The 13,881-nt window shown below is 37.4% G+C and overlaps 1 protein-coding gene across 1 annotated transcript in view; it reads right to left on the bottom strand.

Moving 5' to 3' along the window:
* DNAH7 (dynein axonemal heavy chain 7) overlaps positions 1-13,881 on the bottom strand; it is a 253,007-nt gene that overhangs the window by 224,064 nt on the left and 15,062 nt on the right. The window contains exons 4-8 of the mRNA XM_058664751.1: positions 11,942-12,050; positions 10,786-10,933; positions 4,870-4,957; positions 3,745-3,925; positions 877-952 (exon numbers count right to left, since the gene is read on the bottom strand). Of these exons, the coding sequence (XP_058520734.1) occupies positions 877-952; positions 3,745-3,925; positions 4,870-4,957; positions 10,786-10,933; positions 11,942-12,050 (602 nt within the window). The remainder of the gene's footprint in view (positions 1-876; positions 953-3,744; positions 3,926-4,869; positions 4,958-10,785; positions 10,934-11,941; positions 12,051-13,881) is intronic.

Genomic DNA, 13,881 nt, shown 5'->3' on the forward strand with positions numbered 1-13,881 from the left:
AGACATGACACTCAGTAGATATTAATGCAATTTGGTCTAAGATGCTTTCGACTTAGAGAAAAGTGTACTAATCCCATCGTAAGCTGAAAATTACCTTCACATGTAAACATTTCCATTTTATGTCTGATCTGAGTTCCTAGCTTTGTTTTGTTGGCTTAATTCAGTTTTGCATATGTAACCTCACCATCACTTCCACAACTATGAAGAGTGATTTTTTTTTAATTTTTCACCGGGGGGTGGGGGGGGGAATACTGCTGCCTACAGAAAGAGAAAGTGACAGTAGGACTATTTTCATTTTTTGTCTACAGAAATTTGAGGCCTTTTAAAATCGTGTAAGACAAAAAAAAGCAACTCATTTGGTTACACAGTAATATAGGTTCCATTCTTCAAATTATATAAGGTTTATTCTTAAGCATCATTTTTAGGAAAAAATACATAGTAAACAGATTTTTCACTATTCTGTTTTAACCTATGTAATAAACTGAACTACACTGTGTGTAAACTCCACCATGTTCCTGACATGTCTTGTGTGAACTGTCATCAAGTTTGTACGCTCCCTCACGTCTGAAGCTGGACCCACAGTGCAGCACATTCGGTTCTTTCCATCAGATTTCTTATGTTTTAACCATCTAAGTGTCCACTTGTCAATGTGCATGACTAGTCACTTATTCATCTGCTTGTAAATGTAACATGTCAGAGCTTAAATAAATGAAGATCAATAGGAACAATATGTTCTATAAATTAAATAAACAAAATTCTGCATCTACTTGTTTGGACAAAATTATAAACATATATATGAGAAAACATAAACCAATATATAAGCATAATCAATACGGGTAACACCAACAGTATTCTTTGAGAAACCTAATTGCTTACTCAGCACGATGGGGTGGAAGCTCATATGCCTTTTTATCCTCTTCTTTCTCTCTAGGATCTTTCAAAACAAAATCAACTAGAAGGAAATTGAAAAGTTCTCATAAGTAACTTACAGTATATTTCCAAGCAACTGCTAAACTAATTCTATTAATATCAATCATTTAAATTTTGTTAAAGTGAAATGTTTGAATAATGAGCAACCTGTGCATTCAATGATAAATGAAAATAAGATGCTATGAGAGCATTTATCATGTCAGTGTCTTGGGAAAAGCTTCCTTTATTTAACAATATGGTCGTGTTGTTTCATTTGTAAATGATAATTGCTTTTACTATTATATTTTCTTTTATGGTTACTAACGAAATGTGTTTATTTTGAATGTAAGATCAACAAAACAGAAGCAGTAAGTTCTTTTCACTAAGGATAGGCACCTATTACCAGATTAGTCTCCATTAAATTATACAAGAGTATAGGAAAATCCTGCTATAAAATTGGTATAAGCCACCTTTGATTCTGTCATATTTTATTTTAAGCCCCTTGCTTATATTTCAAGAATGCTCTAAAACATAAATGTGCCAGCTGCCTTTGGCATAAAATCCCTGAGACTCCCTTTTATTCTGTCCCCTTCCAACGTGCATCTATCCCTTAACATGAGAACTGATGGCAAGTCGGCTACAGCCTTCCATGCACACCTGCCATGACTCGTGCCACTTAGGAAACCAACAGTGTTCCCCAGTACACAGTTCTGCATCCTTCAAGACTCAGTCTTGCCTTAGGAGCATGAGATGACCTCGTCCCCTCTACACTGCATCCTCAACATTCTTCACTGCATTTACCACCTTGCTTCTCCCTCAGTGCACGACCAGCACTCTGAGGTCAGGGACGCGCTTCCCTGTCGTTATGTTACCAGGACACTAATAGAGGTCTTAGATGCCACGAAGCATCACCTCCTGGAAGGAGCACCAGCTCATTCAAAAACATAATTTTTCCAACTTTGAACATTCTATATCAAGTTTATCAAGACAACCAACTGGAGAGCCTGTATCCCAATGCCTTACTCCAGGGATTCTGATTCACATGATGCAAGAAATCAGTATTCTATAAATGATTCTTACATCTGTCAGTCTTAGGATTTTTTGTTGTATACGGCCAGTCAGCAAACTTTTTATAAAAAGGGTGACTGTAACTACAACTTTATACAACTTTGTGGGCCTCTAGGAGTGTGTCAAAGTTACCCAAAAATAACTCAAAAGCAGTCATACGCAATATGCAAATAAATGAATGTGGCTATATTCCAATATAATTTATGAAAACAGAGGCCAAATGTGGTCTGTAAACTATACTTTAATTTCCTGTAAATAGAAATAATTAGTAATTGAACACATTTTAATTTATGACATAAAAATAATGCTGATTATCAATGTTTAATCTTGTAGACAGCACATTTATTCATATAATTACATCTTACCTCTCACACCTACAACCAAGATTCTTGAATAAGGAACTATCTCAAAGAGACAGACTATCTCCTAAGTGTGTAATGTCTTCTTTTTATATTTATTTTTATCTATCTGAAAGGCAGAGTTACAGAAGGAAGGGAGAGACAGGTCTTCCATTTGCTGGTCTACTCTCCAAACGGCCACGAGGGCCAGGGCTTGGTCAGGTCAAAGTAAAAGCCAGGTACTTCTGCTGGGTCTCCCTCACGGGTGCGGGGTCCCAGCGCTTGGGCCATCCACCTGTGCTTTCCCAGCACATTAACAGGGAGCTGGATTGGAAGTAGAGAATCTAATTCTTAAGTCAGTGCCCATATGGGATGTCAATGTTACAGGCTTCACTTTAATCTGATAAACCCCCACGATGGTCTTGTCCTTAATGTCTTCAGTAAATAACACACACAAGTATTTTGAGCAGTTTAAATAAATATTTTATCATTTTCTTCAGTGTTGTCATTTATCAAGGCGATAAAATCTTTCGCATAAAAGATTAAGAAATTTATGGGACCAGCGCCGTGGCCTAGCGGCTAAAGTCCTCGCCTGGAACGCCCCGGGATCCCATATGGGTGCCGGTTCTAATCCCGGCAGCTCCACTTCCCATCCAGCTCCCTGCTTGTGGCCTGGGAAAGCAGTCGAAGACGGCCCAATGCTTTGGGATTCTGCACTCATGTGGGAGACCCGGAAGCGGTTCCTGGTTCCCAGCTTCGGATCGGCGCAGCACCGGCCGTTGCGGCTCACTTTGGGAGTGAATCATTGGACGGAAGATCTTCCTCTCTGTCTCCCCTCCTCCCTGTATATCTGACTTTGTAATAAAGTAAATAAATCTTTAAAAAAAAAAGATTAAGAAATTTGTTGAACTTCATTAATAAAATTTGTATAAGATTTTGATAATGTAATATTAGTGTAAGAAACAGCATAACTAGGGCTGGCACAATGGTCCAACTGGTCAATTCTCCACCCGTGAGCACCAGCATCCTATACGGGTGCCAGTTTCTGTTCCACTTGTTCTACTTCTAGTCCAGCTCCCTGTTTATAACCTGGGAAACCAGCGGAGGATGGCCTTAAACTCTGGGACCCCGTATCCACATGGGAGACATGAAAAAAGCTCTGGGCTGCTGGCTCTTGGCTTCGGATCAGTTCAGCTCCAGCTGATGGGGTCATTTGGAAAGGGAATCAGTGGATGGCAGATCTTCCTCTCTGCAACTCCTTCTCTCTGTAAAATCTGCCTTTTCAATAAAAATAAATAAATCTAAAATAAGAAACAGCATAGTTAATAGAGTATATAATTTCACATATAGGTATTAGCTTTCTATATCAGAAAATTATCGTAATAAAATACACACTCAAATTAAAAAGCAAACAGCAATACCCATTTACCTATAGATTTCTTTACACTAAGAAGATAATCTTCTCTCATTTCATCGGATAATACATTTATAGTGTTAGTGAGGACTTTGAGGTGTTGTGGAACTAAATTTAGTACATGTTCTAGCCAAGAATCTTCCATTGGAGCCACATGGTCAGTATCTATTCCATGGTGAATATAATAAAAATATCTCTACAAAGAACAAGAGAGGAAAATTTTAGATAGCTTTAGTAGTCTAATAAAAGAAGCATGTTTATGAAAAAATAAATCTCCTGAGAAAATTGAAGTTTTAAAGGAAAAAATATTAACAAATCATAAAATGTATTTCGTGTCACTCATATGAGCATTATTTAACCTCTTAAAGACATATATATTTTACTAGAAAATATCATGCTGCTTTACCAAATATATGATGTTTCTAACAGAGTATATTCTGTATTTAACAAAGTATACTGAAATTTTAGAAAATGTGATATTAATTTTTGTTCTTTTATTATTAATAATCAGAAGTAGCCTTTGAAAACTCAAATTAGTGTCTTTATGAATTAATCTCAATAGTATCATAAAACAGGACTTAGGAAATTTCTATTTCATATTATAATCTGGTAATTTTTATGGATATGTTCATAAAGTACTCATTTTAAGATTATTTCAATAATAAAATTTAACCACAATATATTTTCACAAGTTTTACTGTCAATATTAGAAAAATATTTTAACATCAAATTACTTTCCAATTAGCTATGTGAAACTCTTAATGACTTTCATTTAAAAATTGCAATACTTGAAGAATGACTATTTCTAAAGGATATGATTTTGCTTTGCAAAATGTACATTTATAATTAGGACAATTTCTTGTAAAAATAATAAATGCATGTAAAAGCTACTGTGCCTGACGATGGCTTTAACTTGGGGAACAGGTCAATTTGAAAGTCTTTAATGGTATTTTAAGATGGCAAAGGAAAGAAATTATTTTTTCTACTACCGCACCAACACAGTTAGGTGGAACTCTATATTTACTCCTACTTATGCTGAGTTCCACGGGAGAGGAGCACAGAATGATCCCCAAACCATAAAAGTATCTGCAGTTCTTTCCTCTATTTCCAATTAAATTAACAAAAGAAATAGCTTGTTACCAGGATGTCTTTCTCTATTGAAGATGTGCTTGCTTTTGGTAAGGCACTTTCATCAGGTTCAGCTGAGTCTAAACTAGCATCTTGTTGCCTAAGAAAATGATAAGCATGCTATTCAAAAGTATTATTTTAAAAAGTCATATCATAAGAACTCAGTATACAACATCAAGACTGTTTTTTTTACTAAATTATAAGAAAACAATGGCTAATATTTGAGAGCAAGAAGACTTTTTTTATCATATTTCTCTCCAAATGATTTCCCTTTACATCCATAAAGAGAGAACCACATTTGAAAGCATTTGTAACCCAGACTACACACCCGTCTTGAGGGCCTAACACATTTATACTTTCTCTAAAGGAATATTCTTACATTATTCCTAAGATACGTATCTCTATAGAGACATAAAGTGACCCAGTGTGTGGGGCCAGCACCATGGCATAGCATGCTAAGCCTATGCCTACAGCATTGGCATCCCAAATGGACACTGGTTCGGGTCCAAGTTGCTCCACTTTTGATCCACCTCCCTGCTAATGTACCTAGGAAAGCAGTAGCAGATGGCCCTGTCTTTGGGTTCCTGCCTGCATGTGGGAAACCCAGGAAAAGCTCCTGGCTCCTTGCTTACTACTTCAGACTGGCCCAGCTCTGGCTGATGCAACCATTTTAGAACTAAACCAACAGATGCAAGACTCTTCTATCTCTTCCTCTCGCTCTCCAACTCTGCCTTTCAAATAAATAAATAAACGAATCTTTGAAAAAGTGACCCAGTGACATGGAAACTCTTATGTTCCTATTTATTCTTGGGGATATGTTCATATAATCCTGTAGTGATTGTGACTATAATTCAATCCAAAATTTATACCAGGTATGAGCCTCAATTTGCAACCTGCTCTGGGGCTCCACCATGCTAAGGCATAGTTCACAATTTTAGGAAAAATTGTAAGCTATTCTGGAATAGCTTCACCCTCTTTAACACTGGAAGGGTCATATTCTGGATCTCAACTTCATTTGGGATTATTGCAGGTCAACTCTTCTATAATTATTACTTTCCCTCTGTCAGGTTACTGGGAGCTGGGGGGTTTATGGAGTATTTGTCTGAGAGACCATAACCAAGATAAGCACCTAGAATGGATCTTCAATTATAGAATTTTATTAATCCAGGAATCCTGTAATTTGTGAGCATTTGCCTTATTTTTTCCCATTTGTATGAATAAGAAAAAAGTCAAGGTTTTGTGTGATGTCTGTTTAATTCAATACACAGTAGGTGTGTTCAATGTATGTTTATCAAGTGGAGCGATGTGACAACGAAAGTAGTGGAAGATCTTCAAGATAACCAGTAATTGGGGGGAGAAGAGCTTATTATTTTAAGCATGTGACCTCAAGTTGTTGATAATATACAAGAGAAGACCGGATTCCACAAGAAAATATACATTCAGGTTCTGCCACTACAAAGTCTGTTTTTGTTTTTTTCTTAATAGAATCAATGCTTGTCTTGCTCATTTTGCTGAATCCTGAGAACCAAACTTTGACACACACACACACATACACACACACAAACACACACACACACACCGCCTGCCCCCATGTGAACAATGGCTGTTCAGAAGGATGTGCAAGGCCAGGCAGGTGAAAAGGAAACTGGGAGTGGCAGGAGTGGCTACAGAGGCTCTCGCAGTCCTGGGGAAGATTCCTTCAGCTCAGACTGCTAAAATTCTGTCATTCTATGACCATGGGCAAAGATTCTAATCACCAGCAACAATAACAAGAGCTTCTTCTTCACCTACCCTGGTCCTCCTCCATAGCTGTTACCACTAATCCTCACATCTATCATTTAAAAAGTCAGAGTGATATGATATTTTCCACTTTGCAACAAATAAACTGAATGCCAGCAAAATTAACACTAAATTCCCTTTGCTCAGCCAGCCAATTAGGCACAAAAAAGAAGACTTGCTCATCAACACTGGCTTCCAAACAACCAGGCCCTTTCTAATAAGACAATATTTCATTCAGAGAGAAAACAACATAGGAGACACTTTGCCTGGTCAAAGAAAAAATATGATGTACTTCATTTCTCAAAATGGAGAATAATTATATTGATTTTTTTCCCTTTCTCTAAAATTAATAGAGGATTTGGGTTCATGAATATCCTTTCCAAGCTGCTCTTGTGAAAATGGTAGCAAAACCATTTTAACTCATAGTTGTAAAGAAACTAGAAGTCATCAGCCAAGGACATATTTCAAGCAAATTTTTAGAACATGAAAAGAAGACAAAAAATAGATGACACATGCAGCAAAGGCAATCTGCCTGGAGGCCTATAGAAAGGCCGTGGTCTCAGAATTAGCAGTTAGGGAATGGCAATGAAGGCTGAGTTTATCTGAACAGCTCTCTGACAGAAAATTAGTCTGTGAAAAGACCACATTCCTGCAAGGTAAAAAGGCAGCAAACATAATTTCAGAAGAAACAGAAAACCTGAATAAGAGACTAACTGAATTAGTAATTAATAACTTTTTCACAAAGAAGATCCACTAATGAATTCTATCAAAGAAGGAAGAAATAATACCAATTCTACACAAACTGTTTCAGAAAATAGAAGAGGACTGGCATGTGGCATGGTGGGTTAAGCCTTCTGTTTGCGACACCACCAACCCAAATCAGAATGCTCACTCCAGTCTTGGCTACTCTCCTTCTGATTCAGCTTCCTGCAAAGGCTTCCAGAAAAGGTAGCAGAAAATGGTCAAAGTACTTAGATCCCTACTATAAACTTGGGAGACCAGATATGGCTGTTGCACCACATGGAATCTATCTCTCTCTTTTTCTCTAACTCCGCAAACAATAACATAACTCTGTAAACAATAACATAAAAAAATAAGTACATGTATTTCTACAAAAGATTTTTTTTCAAATTTATAACTGACATCCTACAAAAATGTGAAAGACAAAATGCCATCTTGGTGAGCCCAACACGATGGTTCAATTAGCTAATTCTCCCCCATCAGGCACCAGGATTCTATATAGAGCTGGTTCATTCCCTGGCTGTTCCACTTTTCGTCCAGCTCCCTGCCATACACATGGGAGACCTGGACAGACTGATCCACTGACAGCTGACTTCACTTTGGCCCAGCCAAGAGTGTTAAGTGAGTATTTGGAGAGTGAATCAATGTACTGAAGATGTTTGGCTCCAATCTCTCCCCTCCTCTCGCTCTCTAACTCTGCATTTCAAATAATAAATGTATTCTGTAAAAAGACATATTTCATAACTTTTAAATCAATAGAAATAAAGACTACAGAAAAATCAATAGGCCAGAAAGTAGCAAAATAGAAAAATAAGCTAAGGTAACATGACAAATAGAAAACACAAAAAATATTGATAGAAGTCCACATACATAATAATATCAATAAATATACATGGGATTAAGCAAGTTATTAAAGTACAGGAGCTTGGGGCAATCATTTCTCTAGTGAGCATGGCTTGAAATGCCGGCATCCTGTATCAGAGTACCACAATTCTATCCTAACTTGCTCCCAATTCCATTTTCCACTTAATGTATATCCTTGGAGGCAGCAGATAATGACTGAAGGAACTTGGTCCCTGTCAGTCACGGGGAGGCATGAATTAAGTTCTGGTCCAGTCTTAGCTCTAACAGGTATTTGGGGAATGCATAAGCATCTTTGTCTCTCTCTTTCTCCCTCTCTGCACATGTATATGCATATATATGCATATATGTGCCTGTATTTTAAGTGTAAAACATAAACTCTTAAGACAGAATTTCAATAAATGCCTCTATATTCTATGTATAAAAGGCACAACTAAAAAATGGCAGAAATGGTTAACAACAGGCTTCTGCTTATTACTACACAGAGGCAAAGAAAATCTGAGGGGGGGAACCTTAATCATAAAATCTTATAGGCATTTTTAAATGCATGCTGAGCGTACCAGAAACACAGGGATTATTCAAGAAGGGGAAAAAAATTAAATGGCAAGGCCATAAAGAACATCCTGAGACTACAGCTGTCCTGCTGCGGGGTAACATGCTTGAATTTCATACCCAGGTGTGGAAAAGACGAGTCCATAGGCCTAAGTGAAATGGGGGCCTCAAATCAAGACCACATCTAGAGCTGAAATGCAAGACCAGCTCTGTACTCAATTAAAAACTAGAAGACAAGAGGGCCCGGAGGCGTGGCCTAGCGGCTAAAGTCCTCGCCTTGAAAGCCCCGGGATCCCATATGGGCACCGGTTCTAGTCCCGGCAGCTCCACTTCCCATCCAGCTCCCTGCTTGTGGCCTGGGAAAGCAGTTGAGGACACTGCACCCGCGTGGGAGACCCGGAAGAGGTTCCAGGTTCCCGGCTTCGGATCGGCGCGTACCGGCCCGTTGCGGCTCACTTGGGGAGTGAATCATCGGACGGAAGATCTTCCTCTCTGTCTCTCCTCCTCTCTGTATATCTAGCTGTAATAAAAAATGAATAAATCTTAAAAAAAAAAAAAAACTAGAAGACAAGAGTTTGGGTGCTTTTCCATAAAGAAATAAAAATTGGGGGGTCAGCATTGGCATCCATGAGGCTAAGCGTCCCATATGAGCACAGGTTCTAGTTCTGGCTGCTCCACTTTTGATCCAGCTCCCTTCTCAAGGTTGGCTCAAGCACTAAGGCTTATCACCCACGTTGGGGGCCTGGATCATCCTCCTGGTTTTGTACCGGCTCACACAGGAAAGATCTGTCTCTCCCTCTCTCTATAACTGACTTTCAAATTAATTCAATAATCTTTAATAAATACATACATACATACATATTTGAGGGGATAGATATAATTTCCCTAATTGGACATTACACAATGTATACATGTTTCAAAGCAGCACATGGTGCCATCACTATGTGAAATTGCTGTCAGGAAAATCTTTTTTTTAACTAAAACATAATTAACAAATCTTAGAAAAGGGAGGACTAGAAATAACAAGCACAGGAAGCTGTGTCAAGAAAGTACACCTGGAAAATAAAAAGTGCATCTGTCTTGACCAGGGCTCAAGAAATAAAAACAGGTTTCTTTTAAGAATGTGTAGCCAGAGGCATCACAGTGCAATGATCTGGGTGTTGATTTTACACCGCTGTGTGATCTGAGAGTGTTTAAGGCAAGGCCTTAAGAAATGACAGGCAGGCTAATAACAACACAGTCACACCAAGGAAAAGCAAGCTCCAGGCCAGTGCAGAACTCCATCGATCTGCCTGGGACTCCCACGGAACCCTGCCTTGCCCGTTGTAAGCACTCCATATCAACTGTGCTCCTTGGAGGCAGTCATTCAGCCAACAGAGTGCCACCTGAGGGAATTAGAACAGGATTCTGTTTTTGAGTTGCTTAACTGTTCTGGGTTTTAAAACATAAAACACATTTGCTTCAGGAATGGTATTGCTTACCCTCAGAATCATGGTACAAAGGCAAAGAAGAACTAAAGACTTTCATTTGCATTGTTTTCCACAAAAAGTTGTAAAACTCAGAACAAATAAGCTCAAGCCTTGCTCTGGTTGTAGATCACTCCACCCCAACTCCTTTCCTGGACTAGAAGAGCCAAAATGCCAGAGAAGTCACTCCAAGTCACTCCATCACCTGAACAGGCAATTTGAGCCAGAAAAACTTCCTCAATCTTTCCCTAGAAAGAATGGCTTTGAACAGAACTCCCAGCTAACACAGCTAACACAGTCAACATCAAGTACGAATATTAACATACCTCTGCAGTTCATGATCATTTAAATGTGGGACATGCTTAATAGGGTTATACCCTATCTCTTTCATTTCCAATTATACTGTGACCTCATTCCAACAGTCTTTGAGACATCCTTAGACATGCACAGAATTTTGACATTTTTAGATGAAAGGTTCCCATGGGTCTCTAACAAGGATAACACACACCAGTTAAGGTATGGAACTTACATAATGACATTGACAAGAGTACTTCGAAAGTCTTCTCGTTGTTTATTTGGAGATCTGATCTTGGACTTGGAAGTGGATGGTCCAACACAACCATCATCAATTTGATTGAGCAATTTACCTTTTTTTCCAAAGTTCTCCATGTATTCAGCTTGAATTTTTTTTTTGGAAAGAAGGATAAATTAGCAATGTACAAAGTATGATAGAAAAGTTAAGTACTTACAATAAAACTTTAAGTCAACTTTCAACAAAAACTACAGGCTATAAGTTGTTAAGCAACTCTAAATGCCATTTACTAATTTTTACCACCAGGACTAAAGTCCTCATATTTTATGTCATCATGTTTTAAATCTCTATTTCAAGAACATGCAATTGACATACATTTCACTAATATGCCAAAGCATATTCATCAATTATTTTTGCATATACACTCTCTAATGTGAAAGAGATCAAAATTATGATAAAATAGAATGCAAAAGTATCCTAGAAAATCTAAAGGAGTACAATGGGAAAAATGTTAATGCAATCAGCATAATAAGCACTATATTTAGTGAGTAGAAATAAAAAAATTAAAATGACTAATTTAAGAATAACGTTTACATTTTACTGAAATCTGTGTTAGAAAAAATTAAGTCCTTGATTAACAGGCAAATTCTAACCGCTATAAATCAAAGTTTTATGTTAAACATCCCAACCCTAAAATTTCAATTCTTGCAGCATTTCCAACAGTCTGAAGTAACTAAGAACCATAAACAATTATTTTTTGTTTATTTTAAAATTTATTTTTAATGCATCTAAAATAAATATACTTCGAAAGGGCATTTCCCCTCCCCTCTCCCCTACTTCCCTGCCCCCTCCCCCTTTCTGTTCTCCTATTTTATTACAATAGCATAGTCCTTCAAAAACAATCAGAAGCCCATCATTCTACTATTCAAATGTATCCTGATATTATAGGTATAGAGAATAGCATTTTAGTATCAAGATATTTTCTGAGTGAAAATATTTAAAGAAATTTTTGTACTTAAAGTAAATGTCATTTAGATTACGCAATTTCATTAATCTGTTTCCTATATCTTAAACTTTGTTTTTTTATGTAGGAAATTTCTATAACTTAAAACTTCCCTTAATATTTCCTGATATTAGATATTAAAGTTCTTACCATAGGATTGCTCATTCTTAACACTGTATTGTTCTGGAACCTCCTCTTTCTGCTTTACATTCAAATGGAATGATGGGGCTGCCTGCTGCCACTGGGGCTTTGTGCTCGCCTAAAGTATAGTTTCAAAAAGGATTTTAAAAATCAGGGAAAAAAACCCTTTCCATGAAATCTATATTTACAAATACAGATATTTTCTCAAATAAACCAAGGCATCTGAAAAGAAGGCATGAATACTCGATGATATCTGAGCTGTGAACGAACATATAGTGCACTCCCTATGGTGTGTTACCTATACCTTGGATATTCATTTCAGAGACTGTACTCATCCTCAGACTCTGGTTAAGGGTCTTTAAGCTTTCTATTCAGTTAAGAGAAGCACTCACTTCTGGTTTCCAGGGATCATGATTTCCTCAGTAGGTCTTGCCTGCCTCTCACAATTGTAAACTGCCCAGGGATTGATTCCATCACTCAGACAGTGTTCATAACTTGAACAGGCATCACAAAGAAGGAAGAGGCTACCAACAATGGATAACTGCTACTCAGGTAAAATGCTGGGGAACACCTTGTGATGGAAATGGTAGCAGCCCAGAAAATACTCACATCTTACAAAAAGGCAGCGGTCAGTTAACTATATCCAATAACTACAATGTCAGAACATAGACCCACTATTGCTAAAGGCTACTGTTCTTCAATAATCAAAATCAAGAGGATTTAAAAGAAACACCCATGCATTTTTTTCAAATGCTGGTGATTCAATCTGTTTCTTCTTTTCAGGGCCTGATCAACCTGATAACCCATACATGTATAAGATTCTTTTTATTGGTTTTGCACTCTCCAATTCCTTATTCTTGCTTCCCAAATAAACAACTCACATGTAAGCCCTTGCTTCAGTATTAGCTTCATGGGGAAATAGGCTAGGATAATTTGTAAGGCAATGCTCTTCCACCCATACAAATTGCCTTTCCATTTTTCCATTCTCATCTTGTGCCATTAAGGATTTAGATCTTGTGACAGGCAGAGCTGGATATCAAAACAGGTGCCGGGTTAGAGCTCCAGCTCAGAGGCTGGGACCAGTTCTGGATCAAACTGATTTCAACTAAAGAAGTCACCTCTAGAGGTAGCAAGGCCTGTGATGAAAAGCATCCCAGCTCTTACAACTACTGCTTGAGATTTTTTATCCAACTGTGCACTTGAATATTCAAACAAAAATAGTTTTTAAAAAGTCAGTGGAGTATTTTCTAAAATATCACATGCAAATACAATTTCCCTTAAAATTCACAAAACTCAAGAATGCTAAAAACTGCATGACATGGCCGCATACGAACAAATAAGGTTTAAATTAGGCAACAAAAGCATTCCAGACAATTACATGCTTCATTGACAGGAAAAGATTATTACTAATCTCAGGCACAAGCATTCAATGAGTAAATTTAAATTAAGTTTGTTTCTAAATCTGCATACTAACAAGACAACAAACTAAAGACAACATTTTTTCAGTTTCAAAATGTTTTGTGTTTAAAGAGAAAATAGAATACACCCATTTGTGAGTTTATCCCTTATTTTTAAAGTCAATTCACTTGTTATCACTTTTCCTTTGAAAAAGCACAAAATAGGGTTTTGATCAAAAGAAAATTTTTCCATTCACTGGTCCATTTCCCCCCAGATGCTTCGTTGGGGCAGTTGGAAGCCAGAAGCTAGGCACTTCATCCTGCTCTCTCAAATATGTGCCAGGGACCCAACTGCCCAGACTTTTTTCTACTGATTCGTCTGGCATTATCAAAAGAAATGTATTGTCCATCAAAATATTTACTTTCAGATGCTCAAGGTAATTTATCTAAGAACATTAATTCAAGTTTTCTAAGTGAAAATGCTCTTCATTTCAAATTATCAGGAATCTTCTCTGTACAAAGCAACACAATTTCAATTTTATACTTTATTCT

Source organism: Ochotona princeps, chromosome 5, assembly GCF_030435755.1.
Source record: "Ochotona princeps isolate mOchPri1 chromosome 5, mOchPri1.hap1, whole genome shotgun sequence".
NCBI classification, from domain to species: Eukaryota; Metazoa; Chordata; class Mammalia; order Lagomorpha; family Ochotonidae; genus Ochotona; species Ochotona princeps.